Genomic DNA, 20,932 nt, shown 5'->3' with positions numbered 1-20,932 from the left:
GATACCTGTTTATTTGGGGGATTATTGTCATTAGTATTTAACATTGTGTTCTCTTACAGATTATGGAGCTTTGTGGTGCAACGAGGCTTGGTTATTTTGGAAGAAGTCAGTTCTACATTGCTTTGAAACTTGTAGCTGTTGCCCAGTCTGGTTTCCCTTTAAGAGTGGAAAGTATAAATACAGGTAAATATGGAGTACATTAGTAGCTGAAATGAAATAAAGTCCGTAGAATTGCTGAGTCTTCTTGATATTTTAGTGGCATTTGTGACCCTAAGTGTCATGGCTTTAATCTCACTACCATGCTTTTTTCATTTGCGAATATTAGAAAAATATCTCTTTCCTAAATCTGTTATGGCATGTATGTACTTAATACATATTTGATGATAATACAAAAATTGTTAAAAGTGATGATTTTTCAGAACTAATTCACTAAAAATTGCTTAGAAAGAGGTTAGGTGAATAATTTTATCAAAGTAAATGATGAATTGTAGTGAGCATTTTCTTATATGCCTTCCTTATATTCTTCTTTTCTGCTGAGTATAAAATAGCATTATACTTGTGGTTTTTTGTGTGGGAAAGCTATACACTTGAAATTAGAAACTATTAACCAAAACTTTCTGATAGAGACAATATTAAAATATCGGCAGACTAAAACCTGGTTACAGACATCTGGCTGCCTTATAAGTATCACCTAGGATAATTTGTTTTTTTATGCTTTGGAGGCTTATTGATGCCCAAGTCAGTGGAAATTCTGTAAAGGTAGGCACTTAAATGCAGACAGTTCTTTGGTTGTCATAGCAAAAAGAGGAAAGAGAACACTTGAGGTTTTCTGTAATGTTAGAATTTTTATAAATAGTTTTAAGCACCAGCTCAGTTTATTAGTCAGTGTGAGGTTTTCATTGTGGACTTCTGGTTTGCCACACATCATTCTTCTAGAATTGAGAGTGTATATTCTTTTCAGGTAATTTAGAATTCTTTTACTTACATCCTGAATAAGCTTGGTTTAAGTGTGGAGTTTCAAGGCAAATGCAGATAATCATAGTGGAGGGAAGTGTACTTTCTGTTAAAAATTCTGCTACTGTTTTGTTCTAGTCTAAAAGTATGAGCTATGATTGACCTGCAAAGAAGTTCTGTCTTCTTTCTTCTCTGTTTAAAATTGAATGTAGGATATTTGCTGTAGAAGTGTCATAAGCCAGACTAAAACGGATAGATATGATGCCTTGTGCTGTGTCGTTGGCAGGTGAACAGTAAAATATTTTCAGGAACTTGTGCCATGAAAATGTCTAGATTAATCTAGTCTCAATCTAGTGACATTTTCTATGTTTTACTTACAGCTCTAGCATCTTACTTAAGAGAATCAGTATGAGTAGAAACAGCCTAGCCTTCCCGGTCAGACTGACCTAGGTTCAGATCCTAACTGTCAGTTACTATCAGTGACCTTGGCATCTGGTAGCCTCAGTTGCAAGCATAGAGCCAGACAGGACAGTTATTACAGTTTTAGAAGGTCAGTTTAGTGTTGCTACTACTTTCTAGGTTAGAGTCTCCCTAAACAGTGTAAGGGAGATGGTCTAAATGTAGTGATAAACATGTGTCTGTGGTTTCTGTATCAGTTTTTACAAAGATTCTTTTTAATATCTAATTCATATTTCAGTTTTAATGTGTGCCCCTTTTTCTTTTAAAGTAATAATTATTTTTGTGGTTAACAGTGAAGGACCTTCCTCTGCCGAGATTTGTTGCTTCAAAGAATGAACAGGAATCTCGCCATGCAGCCTCATATTCTTCAGATTCTGAAAATCAAGGGTCTTATTCTGGTGTAATTCCCCCACCACCTGGCAGGGGGCAAGTGAAAAAGGGATCTGTAAGCCATGACCCTGTCCAGCCTCGTACGTCTGCAGATCAGCAGGTAATCATGTGCACGTAAACGTTATCGGTTGATGTGCTGTATAGATGTTCACATTAAAACTTATTGAGTGCCTTGTTGATTAAAATTTAAGTCTTAGAATAATAATAATATTCTTTCTAGGAACCTGCATCCCCAGTCGTTTCACCACAGCAGTCCCCACCAACTTCTCCACACACATGGAGGAAGCACAACCGTCACCCCAGTGGGGGAAATAGCGAGAGGCCACTTACAGGACCTGGGCCATTTTGGTCTCCCTTTGGTGAAGCTCAATCAGGTATTTTAAAATTCTTTAGAAGACAGTTATTTATTAAGGGTTGTAAATTAAAGGAAGCTTGATGATGTTCCTTCCAGAGTTTCCTCCAAGATAATTTTAACTATAAATTAAGTGCCTTAATTAGAAGCAAAAGCCAACCATGAAAATTTGTAGGCAGATGCATCAGTTTAAACAATGGTAATTGCATTTACATAATACATATAATTCTTAGACAAAGTTGGTAAATATCAGATGCTCTGAGGGTGAAATGGGTAAATAATAACTTCCCAGAATATTAGGTATATATTACATTAGCTCCAGTATTGACAAGGAAAGCACACAGTAACAATTTAAAAAATTTCAATGAGGTATAATTTTATTCATTTTCAGTTTTTTTATTAAAGCTCTTTTTTTGTTTTATTTTATTTGAGAGAGAGAGAGCGCATGTGTGTGCATGGAGGGGGTGGGGGTGGGGGTGGGGGAATAGGGACAAAGAGTGAGAGAGAATCCCAAGCAGGCTCTGTGCTATCAGCACGGAGCCCCACTGGCCTCGATCTTGCAAACCGTGAGATCATGACCTGAGCTGAAATCAAGAGTCGGACACTTAATTGACTGAGCCACCTAGGTATCCTGAGATATAATTTTAAACTGACAGAAGAGATTCAGTTTGGAAATTGTTAACATTTCTTCAGAGTTAGAGTTGGAAAGAAAACTTCCCTAATATGTATGTGGTGAGTTAAAACTAAAAACCAATGGTTTAAAACAGTTGGCTTTTCTTCAAAAGTGAGTCGGCATGTGTACCATTCTCCCCCTAGGTTCTTCTGCGGGTGACGCAGTGTGGTCAGGGCACTCTCCACCTCCACCACAAGAAAACTGGGTCAGTTTTGCAGATACTCCACCAACCAGTACTCTTTTAACCATGCATCCTGCTTCTGTCCAGGTGTGACATTTTATTGGTATTGCATTTTTATTTGCCTCATTCAGAGTATTGCTGCGGTCATTGTTTTCATGTTTTGCTGTGGCACACTTGATAAATGCAAGTTCACTCCTTTTACAGAACACAGAACTCTGCTCTGCCTTTTCTTAAAGTCTCTTCTCATTGGAATGTTTCACTAAAAGTTTTGGCTGATTTTCTTTCTAATTATTCAGTGAAATTTTGAAAGTTGTCTGCCCCTAAGAATATCTCCTATTTGCTTGGCTTTCTTAGCACGTTTTTCATAACTTTCTGTTGCTTACATATTGCTATCATTCTATGCACTTATATAATCATCGTGCAGAAACATTCAGTAACTTGATTATAACAAATATGTGGTTTGCTGATGAGTTTGTGAAGACTTCTTGTATTTTAAACATCCACAGAAAGTAAGTTTTATTTTCAAAGATGAGTAACCTAGCAATCTTGGCCCATATAATCATTACAGATAGAAAATGTACTGAGGAAAAAAATGTTTCATTACAGGACCAGACAACAGTACGAACTGTAGCATCAGCTACAACTGCCAATGAAATTCGTAGGCAATCCAGTAGTTATGATGATCCTTGGAAAATAACAGATGAACAAAGACAGTATTATGTAAATCAATTTAAAACCATTCAGCCTGATCTAAACGGATTTATTCCAGGTGAGTTGTTAAAAACAGAAATTCTTGTAGATGGGACAGGACAAAGTCTCAGTTTCATAATCTCAAAGGCATGGTTTTTACTGGTCAGAGATTATAAAGAACATCAGTTCTCAAGTTGTGTGTCTAAAAAGCTGATAATCACTGGAGACAAAAACATGATGTGCACACGTGTTAAGGGTACCTTTTTCCCAATGAAAAAAGTCTTAAGACTCTTACTCTCATTTTATTCTTGGATCTCTACGTTCAGAATAACATTAAACAACACTGTTTTAACATTTCAGGATCTGCAGCTAAAGAGTTTTTTACAAAATCAAAACTTCCTATTCTTGAACTTTCTCACATTTGGTAAGTGTGGTACTTCACATCAATCAGGTAATGTGGGTTGTTTCAAAGGAGTTTCCAGTAGGTCGATTTTTGAACCTTAAAAAATAAACTATTAGAGTAATCTTTTCAAGAATGTTCCCAAATAACTCAGTATTGCCTTCCAATAGTAGTCAGTTTCTATCTCACTCTCTGGAAAAGAAATAAATGATGCCAAAACAGTAGTTCTTTTTAAAGTGCTAAAATTCGTTAAGCCATATTAGCTGTTTAAACCATATTAGCTGTTTCTTCTTGCTTAGCATAATGCATGGAAGAAAAGCTAGTTGCTTCATACGTGGTTATCTTTATCCCATTTGGTTTTTAATAAGCCTATACCTGTTATGTATTACCTATACCTATACTAAGCCATGTGCTTAAGAATATTGCTTAGCTCCCATTTAAGTCCATACTAAGACTCACGAGAGCTGTGATGTAGTTGGAATTAGTTATTTAAAGCAAATTATAACCACAAGTTACTTTCTAAAAACAATTATCATATAAGCATAAATGGTATTTCTACTCGATATCAATCTATTTCTTTATATTTTAAATTATTTTGTTAGTAGGGTTTTTAGTAGCTTTGAGTGCTGTGGCAGAAGAAAGATAATGCCTAAAACTGAAAAATCAAGAACTGGCAATATACACTTGCTGTTTATGGTATCAGGCATTAACTACAAAATGGTTCCCTCTGCATCTAGAAAGTGGGACAATAGTTGAGGGGAAGGGGGGGGGTTCTTCTGCTTTTTAATATCAAGCCTTGTAGTCTGTTGAATGCTATTTTTTTTTTTTTTTCATTTTCTACACTTTTATTTTGTGGTGATTGTGAGACAAACACAATCCCAACATTTAGACTTCTCATCCTCCTTCCTGAGGACTGTCTGACTCCATGGCTCATGCACCCCAAGTACAGTAGGACTTTTTAGAACTTTGATAACAATAAAAACAAAGTTTTTAAAAATTTCAGTGACGTATTAAATGGGCCTGACTTTATCCTGTTACTAGAAATGCATATGAATTAAAGGTCCTTTTTTTTGGCGACCTTATGTATTGAGGGTGCTTTTCAGCATTTTATTATAAGAATTTCAAGTATTCAGAAAAGGTTAAAGAACTGTGCCTTGAACACTCACATGCCCACTGCCTGGGTTCCACAGTTAAACAGTTTGCTATATTTGTTCTATTATACTTTTTCCATCTATGGGATTTTTTAGGTTATGGATTGTACTTTTTCTGGAAAAAGATTTCTTTTTCTTCTTTTTGAGACATAAAGGGATCCAGAGCAAATGATTATATTTATGGCAAGTTTGTGTTCCAGGGAACTTTCAGACTTTGATAAAGATGGAGCATTGACACTGGATGAGTTTTGTGCTGCTTTTCATCTGGTAGTTGCTCGGAAGAATGGCTATGACTTACCAGAAAAACTCCCTGAAAGCTTAATGCCCAAACTGATTGATTTGGAAGACTCAGCAGGTAAGTTCAGGAGCCCAAGGGACCTAGTTACAGGCCTTGATAAACATCATACTTGATTTGTAAGGCAAAATTAAGATAGATGTTAAAACTTAGCTTAACAACCTCAAGAGCATGTGGATTTAACATCAGAATGTAATATACAGGCTGAACTTGGATTAATGGTTTGTCTTAGCTTTAGAAAGATAAATATTTATATGCGCTACTATTTTACTTTTCACTTTTGACTTCCTGAGATTTTAAGAATATTTCACAGAATCTTGTTATTTTGCCACAAGGCAAACGCTTTAGTTGCATTATATACTGTCTGAGGTGGGAAAGGTAGCCTGTGTTATCAATATTTTTCCATTTAATGCATCTTAATTTGTTGAAGGACAGTGCCTGGTTTATCACTAGACCAGCTCAGTCTGCAAGCATTTTCCTTTCAAAAGCCCAGCTCTTTTCTTCAGACTCTAAAGAAATCTGGAAATTTTGCGTTTCATTGTAAATACCGCACTTTTGTTACCGTGTTTACAAGAATACTTTTGTAAATGCCCATATTTATTAGGCATTTCTTTAAAAGGAAACAAGAATATAAGGGGTAAAAAAGTGAGCATGTTGTTTTAAAATTCAGAATGAATAAAAGGAAATCTAATGTTAAATTTTTAATGAGACTAATTAAATTACTGTTTTCTGTTTTCCTATCTAAATTATCTTTTCGATATTGTGATGGAAAGAATTTTATACTTTTAAAAGAAAAGCTGAAGCATAATTTGGCTCTGCAAAGGGCATTTATCTATTAGGCAGTGTCTGTTTAATTCAGAAATGCACATGATCTGACCTTATTGTCTAAATTATACAGAAGGAATCATATGCATGTTATTAATGTCACGAAGAGAACATTCTCCTTGATGTTAAGAATCTGAGTCTGCTTCTGGTTTTGCTAATTATTCCTGTGACCTCGGGCAAGTTCTGACCATTTATTTTTTGCCTTCTGTTTCTCCACCTGAAATGTGGATTTGATGCCATTCATGTTTCTGAATTGTACACTGACCTTTTGGCAACGAGGAAGTTGATTTAAAAATTGAGCATTGATTTTTATGTTTTTTAGAAACACTGTCCTGTGAGAATCCTAGGATTTTTCTGATCATTTCAGGTAGCTATTAGGCAACCTCAACTTGAGCAGAAAGCTAAGTATTTTTGTTGACAATTTTGCTTCAAAGTACTTTGATTTCTCTAATTAAGAAATAAATGAAAACTCTATTTAGCTTATTTGATAGTAGCCAGAAGGGGAAGAAATTTTGGTAGCTACAAACATAGTGTATCATTTTAAAACTTGGGCCTTGTATCTAGAATTTTTCTGTGACTTTCTTTGAAAACTGGTAGGATACTAATACAAGGAAGTAAGTCAAGTTTATTCTGTTATGTTATTTTCTAGAGACTTGTCTGAACCTGTTATCTGTTGCATTCAGATTGGTGAATTTGGCTATAGCATGTAGTCAGTGGTGGCTTTTGTTTCTTATTTTTAATTTAAATAAATTCTGGTTCTTTATAAACTCGACTTACTGCCAGAATTTTAAGGTTGATGAGTCAAGAACTTCTTTTTTGGGCATTTGTCTTTTTATCCCTGTTAAATCTGTTTAGCTAAGAGACACTCTGGTTTGGTTTTAATTTTTTTTTTTTAATGTTTATTTACTTTTGAGAGATAGAGAGAGTGTGAGCCACCCAGGCTCCTGTAGACACTCTGCTTTTTGCCTACATATATCTGTTTACTATTGCTTTAACTATAATTTTAAAGATGTCAAAGAAATAGATAATTTTGTCCCCTTCCAACATAATATCATATGGTTTTCTGATCACCTTTATTCTAAACATTTGGCTACACAGTATTAAACTCAAATCTGCTTTGCCTACATATAAATGATAAATTTGGAATTCTGTTAATTTGGGGGTTGGAGAAACTGTTTAATATTTTTCCACCTACCTATCCTAAGCCTGAGATTCATATTTAAAAAAATATGAGCCTGGAAGAGCCTGGAGCCTGCTTCAGATTCTGTGTCTCCCTCTCTCTCTGCCCCTCCTCCACTCACACTCTGTCTCTCAAAAATGAATAAAAATGTTAAATAAATAAAATAAAATAAAATAAAATGATAAGCCTGAGATTCATAGTACACAAAGTCCTTTGTATACAGAAATTGTGTGACACTGTAGATCACTCAGTATCCACAAAAATAATTTAAAATAGCTGTGTTTTTAGAAGTTCACCTTAGAAGTTTTAAAAGTTAAAAGGCAGATACCCAAAGAGTTTCCTTTGGCGGAGCTTGCTTTGGGATTCTCTTTGGAGCCTTTCTGACTCACAGGCAAAAGTAGTTCCTGTTCCTCTGATCTCTCATAATATTGCCTACATGCTGCTTCTTATAGCACACACATCACACTGAATCCTGTTTTGTTTTGTTTTGTTTTCCTCTTTCTACTACCTCTCTGAGCTCTTTAAAAACAAACAAACAAAAAACAAGAAATGTATTGTGTTCATTATAGTATCCTAAGGACCTAGCACTTGGCCAGGCAGGTACTAATAAGTTGTTCAGCAAATAATTATTGAGTGAATTAATGGTAAATGTGTGCCACTTTTAAAGTAGGATATTTTTCTTAACACGTTTCTTTGAAATATGGCTGTTTGTTACCATAAATTTGTGATGTTGGGGCATACTAAATTATTAGCTCTGCAGGTGTTCTGTGTTGGCAATTTAAGTAACTTAAAAAATAAACGATGAATACCGGTGACTTAAGTTACAGCCACTTGGGGTAACAAGTTAGGCTTTCTATATGCACGCAAACATGGGTTGGGTTGGGGACCTAAGTAATTTTTCCAAAATTATTTGATGAGGTTTTTAGGATTAAATGTCAGGTAAAACAGAATAACTAATGATCTGTAGGTGGAGTGCTTATGTGGGCCTGAATTAAAATACTTAATATTTAACATCAGCACTGAATCGGGCAGCTAGGGTAAATAAACAAGGAAACTTGGTTTTTATTGTCTTACCAAAAGAAAAAAGAAGCCTACAAAAATCCGTGTATGGAAACACCTTTGTGAAGTCTTCAAGGACAAAACCAAACATGTTGGGATACTGCACACCTTCAGCTCAATCCACAGAGAATCTTCTTTAGAGCACAGTTTCATTTTGACATAGATTTTTTGTGATTATTTGGTAATATCTCCCTCTTAAACTAGCCTGGAGGATCCTAGGCGGGTAGTAACTGGATCATTCTTGTTCATTGTGTCTCAGCACCTGGCAGGGTGCAAACTGAGTATGTAAGTAGGCGTTCACGTTTTTTGAAATGACTAAGTGGCTGAACCACTTGTTTTTAAAACTGTTCTCTGTCTTCATACCACTCTGCTCACATGAGTAGTAATACCTGGTTGGGATGCTCAGAGAATGGGTGAAGTTATTCCCTATTCTGTCTCCTCCTCCATCATCACTGCTTCGTAGTAAATTGAGCGTATTTCATTGTTGCTGAGATGATATGTGGTAGCACAGATCCCCAATCTCCTTGCAGTACTTCTAATATGAATAGACATTTTTTAATGTTTACTTATTTTTGAGAGAGAGCATGAGGGAGCACAAGCTGGGGAGGGACAGGGAGGGGGAACAGAGGATCCAAAGCAGGCCCTATGCTGATTGCAGAGAGCCCCATGTGGGGTTCGAACTCACAAACCGTGAGATCGTGATCTGAGTCCAAGTCAGACACTTAACTGACTGAGCCACCCAGGCGTCCCTAAACATGAATATTTTTTAAAGCCACAAACTTTTTATGGATAGTTTACCAAAAATCCATACTTGAGACTAGCTTTATGCCAATCATTGTTGACTTTTCTGTTTATCCAGAAACTTTTAACATAGAAAAGGCCAACACAGTAACACATGCAGATACCTGTTTTCACACAAGTACGCGCTATATATCCTTGATTTTTTTTATAGTGTTGAACATCTTCGCACTTTGTCGCATATACGGCTGTCATATTCTTTATCATACAGTGTATTCCATAATATAGATGTGGCTTAATTTAACCAATGTCTTATTAACGGATTTTTGGATAGTTTCTTGACTTTACCTTTATTTTTTTTTTTTAATTTTTTTTTTTTAACGTTTATTTATTTTTGAGACAGAGAGAGACAGAGCATGAGGAGGGGCAGAGAGAGAGGGAGACACAGAATCTGAAACCGGCTCCAGGCTCTGAGCTGTCAGCACAGAGCCCCACGCGGGGCTCGAACTCACGGACCGTGAGATCATGACCTGAGCCGAAGTCGGATGCTTAACCGACCGAGCCACCCAGGCGCCCCTTGACTTTACCTTTAAAACAGTGCTGCAAAAAAGATCCATATATCTTTATTTTCTACAAAGAATCCTAAATCTTTATTTAAAAAAAGCTTTTTTAATTTTTACTTATTTTGAGAGAGAGGGAGAGAGAATCCCAAGCAGGCTGCACACTGTCAGGGGCTTAGACTCATGAACTGTGAGATCATGACCTGAGCCAAAACTAAGAGTCAGTGGTTCAACCAACTGAGCCACCCAGGTTTCCCTCAATCTTTATTTTTGAAAATTCACTCTCCCAAATGACTTTAGTTACAGAGGAAAAAATAAAGTAAACACTAATATTCGTTACCTTTACACCTAAGGAATTATTTCTCAAGCCTTCCCCTCCCCCCCATACACACATATATACATTCTTAACATTAGTGTCCTTTTTTTCCAGATAGTTGGTTGTTGAATGTGACAAATCAGTACAATTCCAAATATTAGTAAAAATGCACCATTTAATGAAATTGGTCAAAATGATTAGAACTCCATAAATTCCTGGCAAAGACACTGGCAACAAGATTAGATCATACTTGAAGGAGAAAATCTCTACAAGGATGACATGGTAGGGGCTTTAAAAGATTACGGTTTAGGAGCACCTGGATGGCTGGATGGTTAAACATTCAACTCCTGATTTCGGCTCAGGTCATGATCTCGTGGTTCATGAGTTTGAGCCCGGTGTCAGGCTCTGTGCTGACAGTGTGGATCCTGCTTGGGATTCTCTCTTCCTCTCTCTCTGCCCCTTCCCTGCTCATGCTCTCTCTCAAAATAAATAAGATTAAAAAAAAAGAATAAGTAAAGGATTATGGTTTAAATATCAGAGCTTTAGTAATAGTCCTTGTGAATAACTATGATACTTTAAATTATTTTTTGTATAAAGGACAAATTTTGTACTTTTTCTTTACAATTGTGATATGAAACTCAAAAGTGAAACAAAAGACCTCTATCTTCCTTTGTAGGAAAGAGAACTCCATGGAGGGGCCCCTTGGTGGCTCAGTCGGTTAAGTGTCTGACTTCAGCTCAGGTCATGATCTCACGGTTCATGAGTTCAAGCCCTGCGTCAGGCTCTGTGCTGACAGCTCAGACAGAGCCTGGAGTCCGCTTCCGTTTCTGTGTCTCCCTCTCTCTCTGCCCCAACCCTGCTCATGCTCATGCTGTCTGTCTCTTAGAAATAAATAAATGTTAAAAAAAAATTTTTTTTGTACATAAAAAAAAAAAAAAGGAAAGAGAAGTCCCTGGAAATAAATGAAAGCATTGTCATCTTGCTCAATATTTTGTCTTTATTTACTGTGTTTAAATATAGGCCCTCAGTAAATGTTCACTGATTGAATTCTTTTATTAATTTTGCCACCAAATTGCACCCCAGAATTATAGCATCTTTTATTCTTTGGTCTTGATACTCATTTTCACAATTTTCTGTGTTAAGTTTTGAAAACAAAGCCCTACATAAATTATTTTTTCTTCATGAAATCTTAGTTATTTTAACTGGATTCACATAGATGCACTTCTTCCATTTTTAGCTGTTCTTGGATAATGGGAACCTTCTATGTATCTGTAGATTATATTCTTTGAAGTATAGTAGCTGAGTCAAATAATAGTTCCTATAAAAGATCAGTACTGCAAAAAAAAAAGTCAACAGTTTACAATTTAATTAGGATTTGGAGTGAATGTTTCTTTTCAAACATTGTACACATTTTTGTACTTAAAAAAATCCTTGGTTTTAATTTAAAACTGGTAAACTATGTAGGCTGTATAAAGGTCTGCTTACTGAAGAAGTTTCCATTTTGTGGAGTGTTGAAGAAGAGTAAAATTAATTTTTCAAATAGAATGTAGTTTTTTAATGGGTATAATATCAAAACAAAGCATAGTATACCTTAAATTCTTTAATTTCTTTTTGCATATCCATTGTTTGTCCCCGTCTTTTAAGTCTGCATGAAAAATGTACCATTAGTAGTTTTACTTGAAGACTTAACATTTATCCAAACCAGTTTACTTTTTGTTTTAAATACTTTTTTTATAAGAATAATATTCACATTTCAAATAAGACATGTAGCTGCTTATGCTTTAACAAAGCTATTAAATGAGATTGCAGCTTTGACTGAGGTTTCATGATTGAAGGATTCTTCCTACCTTTATTTTGCTACTTGAAAGCAAAATAAGTTTTAAACCCTAAGACTCTAGGGAGCATATATATTTCTATCAGATTAATAACAACTGGCAGTCATTTTTGAAGCAGTGTTAGCATGTTAGTGTAACAATGGAAAGATAAACCTAGAATAAAACCAAAGGTCTTTGAGAAAGACCAGTGTTCACCAGGCACACTGTACTGACCCGAATCTGGGAACTTTTCAGAATCCTTGGAGGCTAGAAGGATGGAAACTACTGACAGGGTTTTTATTTTCTGGTGTGATCTTAAAAATACAGTTTGCACTCATCTAATATAATCATTTCTAACTTTAAATGTAGATTGACAGTATGTCAGTGTGATCACACTGGGTTGTGTTTTCCAGACCCACTTTTATACATGGAAATACTTTTTGCATAACAGCCCTTTTGGGGTTTACTTTAACAAATAATTCAGGCTCATGCTCTTCTTTTTCAGCCCTGATGCTCTGATGATGTCAGGGGCAGAGCAGAACCCTCAGGAGGGAGGCAGGGTTGACACAGTGTTCCAGCGGGAGGCTAGGTTGGAACACTGCATCAGGTAAGCGTAAAACTACGCCCCTGCCTCCGCAAGATACAGTCTTAAAGACTAACTTCTGTGGGTGGGCGTGAAGCTCTTGGTTGGCATTTATAGGGAGCCAGGTTGAAGGAGGTGCGGTTTACTTACAGACCTAGTGCTTCTCAGTCTCATGACTGTTAGTTTCTAGAACATAGGTAATTTGTTCTTTTTCTACTACCATTTGTTGTTCTATATAAGAGGCGATGTGTGGTTTTGCTAATTTATTCTAGAAATAAATTTTGGATTTTCTAGGACAGTGAGTTTTCACACTTTTTAGTCTTAGGACCCCTTTACATTCTTAAAAATTATTGTGGACCACAAAAGAGTTTATGCGGACGAGATCTATCGGTAATTACCTATTCAACAAAATAGTTTCCCTTTTAGAAATTAAAACTGATGGATTTATGCTTTATTTTAAAATAACAATAGAACACCTTTTACATATTAACAGATATTTTTAGGAAAACAACCGTATTCTCCAAAATAAGAAAAAAAATTATAAAAAGGATGGCATTGTTTTACATCTTTGCAAACCTCTTTAATATCTGGTTTAATAGAAGACAGCTAGATTCGCATATTTGCTTTTGCGTTCAGTCTGTTGGATATGTTACGTTGTTTGAAATGTGTCAGGAATTGGCAAACTAAAGACTGAGGACCAAACAGTCTGCTGTCTCTGTGTAGTCCACAAGCACAATGGGGTGGCGGTGGTTTTTTTAATCGAGGTGGGGGGGCAGTATTTCATGATACATGAAATTTATATGAAATTAAAATTTTAGTTTCCGCAAATGAAATTTTATTGGACTACAAACCAACCTCATTCCTTCACAAATTATTTCTGGCTGCTTTTGCACTGCAATAGTTGCATGTTTGCAGCAGAGACCATATAGGCCGTCTGCAAAGCCTAAAATATATACTGTTTGGCCTTTGTAGAAAAAGGTTGCCAGTCTCTAATACATGAAGAAAACGTGGCCTCAGTAGTAAAAGGGAGGACTATTTTCAGATAATTACAGATGTTCTTTGGTACTACTCCAAAACTCAACAGATGGTAATTTCTTAAAGGTTAATTGAGAGCCGAAACCATATAGATGAATTGTTTGTACTGTTACATCAAAATCCATAGGTTTGCCTTGCACTTTGAATACACTTTGAGCAAATCTTTTACCCCATGCATGATTTTGTAACTTAGCGCATTGATTACTTGTAAAACATCAGTTTATTGAGTTACACAGACCTTTCTTTCAAACATTGGGACATTTTATTATAAAATGTCAAAAAAGCGTATATGTTAACATAACCTATCTTATCAAAGAAGTATTGTGAAGTTCTTGAGAGTATGGGCATGGATACACATTTTCCAAAATTCGTATTTTTTGCTTGAAAGCTCAAACTTTGTCATTTGTAACAAATACTGAAGACAGTTGGTTTTCCTGGAAGTGACAGGCTCACTTAATTCATTTTTGAGAAAATGCCTGCATCATATCCAAGTCTGCATAATTATAGTTTATCAGCTATTCTTTCAAGGAAAAATAGTTTATCAGCTATTCTTTCAAGGAAAATGGTGTTCCATGACAAAAGTGGCCTGTTCAGCTGACAACTGAGTCACACAAGTACTTTTCCTTGAGACCACTGTAATCCTGGATATGAAGTAGGTGCTTTATATACGTTCCCCCCCCCTTTTTTTTTTTTTGCCATGCAGAGTATTGAGACGTGTTTTCAGGGTTGAGGTTTCATAAAAATAATTTTTAGTGTGATAATTGTGAGCGTTCTTCAGTGAAGTTGTCATGCTTGTTTATTTTAACTGGAATGCGTGGGGTGAAGGGTATAATGACTAATATATTTTGGTACCACTGCCTTGATCTTTGCTTATTGATAAGCCAGCAGTTTTACCCACCATTGCTTTTGCTTCATTGTCGTAGGTGCCGTCACAGGAAAAAGCATTATTATCATTACAAAAACCATTTTGACTTTTCAGAGCCCGTAAAAAGTCCCCAGGAGTCCATGGACCACGGTTTGAGAATTGGTACTCGAGGAAAATAACTATTAGAATGATTATGAAGTACAATTATTTGGGTGGCTAACATTTCACTTCTCGGCCTCGAGAGGCTGGACCCAAGGCAGTTTTGTACCAGTGAACCAAAGAGGTTCCCAGAATCTACCCTAAATTGTAACTGCCCTGAAGTGGGGTTAGGGTGCAGTCTGATCCTAAATTTATAAGTAGAAGACTGAGACAGGAGAGCAGAAGTCTGGAAAGCTAAACCAGGGCCCCAGTTTGCCCTGAGATGACATTTCAAACTTCACTGATACAGTCTGACTTTAGATAGATAGGTTCTTTTGAAAATTAATCATTCTGTAGTTAAGACTATTCTAATTCTGCTTTTCTCCATATGAATACCTGCTTTGGGGTATCTCTGACATTGCTTCATTCACCATCCTCATTTCACTTAGAGCGAACAGTCAAATTTATAGCCATTATCTTCCTTTCCTTAACTTCCTTTCCCTTGGTAATCATAGGGGGAAAAGTCCATAATTTTCGTTCACACTGAGAACTACAATGGATTTATCATAAATAATGTTTTCATTAGTCCTTCTCTGAGAGTTTTGAGCCTTCATAGAATATTATAGGAGGCATTGGTTCTACGCCACTCGGACACGTTTATTGACAAAGGGACAAGATTAAGAAAAAAGTAGCAACTATTCTTGATCTTAGAAAACAAAAGTTTATCAAAATATCATGCTGGACTGCAAATTAGGACTTAAAGAAGTTATGTCAGGGTAAGCAAATGGCAAATTTGAGATAGCCGTGGAACAGAAATGGGGCAAAGAGAAATTTTGAGAACTTTTTCAAAATGTCAACAGGTAATTTTTGTTTTAGGAAAGTAACAGTAAAGAAGAATGAATTTAAATGGAGAACCTGAAAGTAACTCAAAAAATATTTGAGTGCCTGCTATGTATTAGGTCCTCTGTTAGGCCCTAAAATATAAAGGATTTGCTTATGGATAGGTTGAAAGGTAAAAACCTTTATATTACTAAGTTATATGGCCATCTATTAGGAATTTGAAGTACAGTGCTAAGTTAATGGCAAATGTCTTTCTGATGGAGAAACTCAGGTGCTGTTTTATTCAACTTGCCCATGGTCAAACAGTGAGATGGTGACAGATTTTAGAATCATATTTTTGTTATAGGTTCTCAATAGATTAAGTAGTCCCATTAATTTGGCAATTAATCTGATTTTCAGGCTGGGGTTATATTCAAAACCATGTAAAATTTGGGAAAATTGGATTCAGAGTTTAGTTGCCGTTGAAATTCCTTCTGTTTTTACATTGGAATGTAATTACATTGTAATGTAATTATACATTGTAATGATAAAAGTTGGCTTATTGACTTTGCTTTTTGCCCAAGCCTGGGACCTTTCCTTTCCTTTTGCTGTCTGCCTTGCCAATATATGCTGCTTTTTGGTAACGGGGAGGTTTGTAGAGAAAATGTGAGTGAATGAGTTCTAAATCAGCAGTTTCCAAATTATATTCCAAGGGAATGTGGAAGGATTTTGTTTGATAAAAATGGTTTGTGTTTGGGAAAAACTGGTTAAATAAAGTTTATTTGTTCAAGGACATTACAAGTCTTTAATACACAGGTGTGCATGGGGATGTTCAACAGGGAGTTATAGTATCACATTTATTTGAACAGGAAGCGTAATTTTTTAAAGCACCTTAATGATTAATCTTCCATGAAATACACTCCGGGAACTGGTGTGAGATTATTAGAAAATGATTCAAAATAAACCATAAGAGACTCTGAAATAGAGAACAAACTGAGAGTTGCTCAAGGGGTATTGGCGGGGTGGGCTAAATGGGTGATAGACATTAACGGGGCCGCTGGTTGAGATGAGCACTGGGTGTTATAAGTGATGAATCACTAAATTCTATTCCTGAAATCATTATTACACCATATGTTAACTAACTTGGATTTAAATAAAAAAAGACATCTAGTCAAGTAAGATAAAATTAAAATAAAATAAAATAAAATAAAATAAAATAAAATATTCAGAGCACGTGCCTATTGCATTTGTTGTTATGTGTAACACTCTTTTTCTCTATTTATGCCTGATTAGATTTTATTTTCATGGAAAGCTATGGTTCCGAGTAGACAATACATAGCATTAATAAGTATTGCCTGATTATTTGATTTTTAAAGTGTTTATTTGGGGAGCATAAGGAAAGGAAATTCAGTTTATAAATTACTGCTTTTGAAAATCTTCTGTTCGGTTTTCTTTTATAAGTAAATATTCCTAAACTAAAATGTATTGTTTATAGAGAATTTCTCTGTTTTTCAATTGCAGACGTTGGGGATCAGCCAGGTGAGGTAGGTTATTCAGGCTCTCCTGCAGAAGCACCTCCAAGCAAGTCGCCGTCAATGCCGTCACTAAACCAGACTTGGCCTGAGTTGAATCAGAGCAGTGAGGTTAGCAGATCTTCCCTTTTCTTTTACTAACATTAACTATTTTAAGGTAAGAAGTTCCAGACAGAGTAATTTCAGCAGATAGCTCTGTCAGTATGCATGCATGAGAGAACATACCCAATATGACTGTGATAAAGGTTTATAATGACGTGACTGAGCTTTTCCAGGTATTTTTCATAATAAATACTATCGTTTGGTTTCCAGCACTTATTCCTGCTAAAGCCTTGTGAGTTAGATGGGGCAGACACATGAAGTTAACAAAGGGGTGGATATCTTGGCCCACATATCTCATAGCCAGAGAGGGTCTGGAGCTAAGATTTAAACACAGATCCTTTGACATTCAGTCAGCTGTGCCCACCGTATCACACGGTCTTCTCATTTCCTGTAAGCAAGGTATGTGATAATATATTCCGTATCTCAGCATTGGAAGTGAGTGTGAGAAGTCACTCTCCAGCTTTCCACATGAAAAAAGCATTTTCTACAACCCAAGCTATTTATAATAATTTAGTTCTATGCTATACAAAATGGAACGATTTAACTACCAAATACAGTGGCTAAAAGATAAATCGTGTCAGACCAAACACAGCATGCAAAACAGAATTTGAGACCAAATACACTGCCTCCCCCCATTACTTGAGCTCCTCTATAGAAAACAATAGAAATGGGGCCACTCTGATTAGGAAAAAAAAAAAAAAAAGCCCAGAGGCCCTCCCATAGGGCCACTCCGATTAGAAAAAGAGAAGGCCCAAGGTCCCCCGACTCTGCTAAACCTTAATGCTGTGTAAAACTCCTAGGAAACCACTGGCCCGGTCTGTGAGAGCAGTTTTCTTTGTGAACAAGTACTTGTTTTCTTCTGGTTTTTAATATCACTTTTATAGTGCTACAAACCTAGAAGTTTGTTGTTTCAGGAAAAATTCTAAGCTTTCTATGTTTTCCATGTATTTTAAAGGCTGAAAAACACTAGATGGAAGGGACACTAGTTAATTTTACATAGTTGGAAAGCAGAGAAGGAACTGGCAAGTTTTAAGTACTTGCAGCTGCTTTATGACATAATCACAGATACGTGTCTGAGACCTTATAACATACATTTATCATCAAATAACCATCTAAGTCCTTGTTGGAGGAATTAAGGCTTAAAAGAATTTACTAGTAGGAACAAAAATTTACTAGTAGGCTTTATAGGAAGTACGGTCAGTTTTCTTGAAATCACTAATTTTTGCTACATCTATTCATTTGTCATTTTTAAAAGCACTGTCAGATTAAAGGAATATTTATATTCCATTGATATCAGTTCATAAATAAAAGCAACTCATTCTAAATCAACTCAGTTCTAAAGCCCATCTTCGTTCTCAGTAAAATTGCATGTGATCATTAAAGACGAATGGAGTCCCTTCCAAATTCTGATGTCAGTAGTTGCATTTTCCCTTAAATATTCCTAGCAAGTTTCATTTTGTAGTATTTGCTACAATGTTCATGAGTGTCACAGTTTTTTTTAACTACATGTGAAAAATCAGAATGTTACTAAAACTAACATTGATTTTGAGACAATTTAATAGTATTTATAAAAAGTATATATACTTAGGGTATGGAATTTAAATTACATTTTAATTTTCTACCACAAAGCACTAATACTCTTTCAGCAAATACTCAGCACCTGCAAACATGGACGGGGCACCGGTTAACACTAATAATGGCTCCTCACATTTGTCGAGCATAAATTTTGCTGTGCCAGCTCTGTCCAAAAAGCTCTCACATGTGTTAACTCCTGACAGTTTCGTCACAACCTTGTGATACAGGTATTATTAGCCTCATGTTACAGATGGTGAAACTGAAGCACAGAGAGGTTAAATAACTCGCCTAAGGTCATACAGCATAACTAGGATTCCAGCAGTCTGGTTCCAGAGCATGCTTTTAGCCATTATACTAAAGTAAAGATCTGGGTGTTTCTCTGCTCTCCAGGTAGCTTATATATAACCTTAAGAAACCCAAGTAAAACTTCATGCCACCAGATAAGATAGGTAATGCCTTTTTTTTTTTTTTTTTTTGGCAAAAATCTTCTGCATCTAAACTTTTCTCCATAATTAGATAATTAGGATTTTAAAAATTTCTTCTCTACCCCTGCAACAATAATTATTGAAGAAACTGATTATATTAACATCACTGAAGTGATGTCCGTGACAAAAGTGAATTGTTGTGGGTTTTCCTTATTCAAGAATCATTTTGAATGCATTAGTATTTCTATCTTAATTTTTATGAAAAAACTTATCTAGAGGGAGAGTTGTTGAATGATTTATATTATCTATTTTTGTAGATAATTTTCATCAGCGTATTTGCTAATCTTTAATTTCTACATGTCTTCTCAAATTGAATATCACTATTTTAAATAGTAAGTCGAACTTTGAAGCATAAAAATGTATACTTTTCCACACTGAATTACAGAAAGGATTTTGGCTAATAGAGTAGGGTGTGTCTGTGTGTAAACATTTGTGTGTATATATTGTACATGTGTAGATGTTTTTCCTTCTTCAGAGAATAACTGATAATTCTTAATCAAATTTTAATGCAATTTTGATATAAAATTCTTAGCTATTTTATTACTAAGATCTCCCAAACAAATGGAATTTACTAAAATTAACATATGATCACTCCACCTGTTTTAAGAGGTATGATATTTGTGTACCTCTTTTAGAGGAGTAGTATTTCATATCAAAATATATCTTCTATATATAACACAAACTCAGATGCTTGATTTGCTCTCATTGTGGCCGCATTCTGATTTTTCTAGCATGGGGTGGGGGGCGGTGCCTGATGGGCAGTTCTGTCTTGTGGTCTGGCATGGCCCTGTTCGTAGTGCTGATGGCAGGGGTTGACTTGCTACAGATTGACATAAGCTCAAACATATATTAATTCCGGAAATCTTTTCATTTTACCTCAATTATATTTTATTAAATATCTCTGCATACGGATAAAATATGTGCACGTACATAATAGAATCATCTTTCAGGGGTCGCACTGGCAAGTCACGGTGACTTGCTTTGTTTTGACCAAAACTTTGGTACACAGGATTCATTTAGCATCACCAAATCAATACATTAACATTAGAATTTTGAAAGAAGGATTTGAAGTAATACTTTCTCTAATCAAGACCAACCCCTTCACATTTTTACTTTGTTGCCATTTATATCACTTAGATTCTCTTCCTACAGGGTGTTTTGAGTTTTAATTCTGTGACACTTTGAATCTCTCCCGTTGAGATTGCAATAAATTGTTATTCTACGTTGGAATGTGAAGCTGCCCGCCTTAACATTTTAAGATGACCCAGCATAGAGAAGTATAAAATGTTTATGGAAAAACAGCAATTACGGAATTTTGTCAGGCCTTTGAAACACAACTTGCAGTGCAACCTCTGAATTACTTTGCTAAATCTTCTCCAATGATCTTTGACTCCATCTTTCTCATCATGCTGACTTGTCTCTCCTCTGTCTGTTCAGCAGTGGGAGACATTTAGTGAACGCTCTTCAAGCTCACAAACTCTGACCCAATTTGATTCTAACATTGCACCAGCTGATCCTGTAAGTCAATCACTTAGCTTGCTTGTTTGAAATTAATTTTATTAACCCAAATTTCCATTCATTATGGTTTTTAGCTGATATGCATGATTGAGTGGAGTGCTTAGAGGGAAATGGTGGCAGGCTTTTCAATTTTTGTGTGCTTAATGGTGGAAAGAACATTTTTTTTTTTATCATTCTCTGTATTTTCTAGTTATTTTGATGACAGAAAACTGTATGTTTTTACAATCTGGTATATGTGTCTAA

General features: G+C 35.7%; 1 protein-coding gene across 7 annotated transcripts in view; it reads left to right on the top strand.

The window, feature by feature from the left end:
* REPS1 (RALBP1 associated Eps domain containing 1) overlaps nt 1-20,932 on the top strand; it is an 89,733-nt gene that overhangs the window by 49,277 nt on the left and 19,524 nt on the right. For 3 of the 7 annotated variants that reach the window (XM_047858453.1, XM_047858459.1, XM_047858452.1), the window contains exons 2-10: nt 60-183; nt 1,707-1,903; nt 2,024-2,177; nt 2,972-3,096; nt 3,616-3,778; nt 4,060-4,123; nt 5,451-5,605; nt 16,999-17,120; nt 20,609-20,689. In XM_047858453.1, the coding sequence (XP_047714409.1) occupies nt 60-183; nt 1,707-1,903; nt 2,024-2,177; nt 2,972-3,096; nt 3,616-3,778; nt 4,060-4,123; nt 5,451-5,605; nt 16,999-17,120; nt 20,609-20,689 (1,185 nt within the window). The remainder of the gene's footprint in view (nt 1-59; nt 184-1,706; nt 1,904-2,023; nt 2,178-2,971; nt 3,097-3,615; nt 3,779-4,059; nt 4,124-5,450; nt 5,606-16,998; nt 17,121-20,608; nt 20,690-20,932) is intronic. The other 4 variants (XM_047858457.1, XM_047858456.1, XM_047858455.1 and 1 more) reach the window with 3 other exon arrangements.

This window comes from Prionailurus viverrinus, chromosome B2, assembly GCF_022837055.1.
Source record: "Prionailurus viverrinus isolate Anna chromosome B2, UM_Priviv_1.0, whole genome shotgun sequence".
NCBI classification, from domain to species: Eukaryota; Metazoa; Chordata; class Mammalia; order Carnivora; family Felidae; genus Prionailurus; species Prionailurus viverrinus.
The sequence above is the reverse complement of the archived record's forward strand: the minus strand, read 5'-3'. Positions and strand labels throughout refer to the sequence as shown.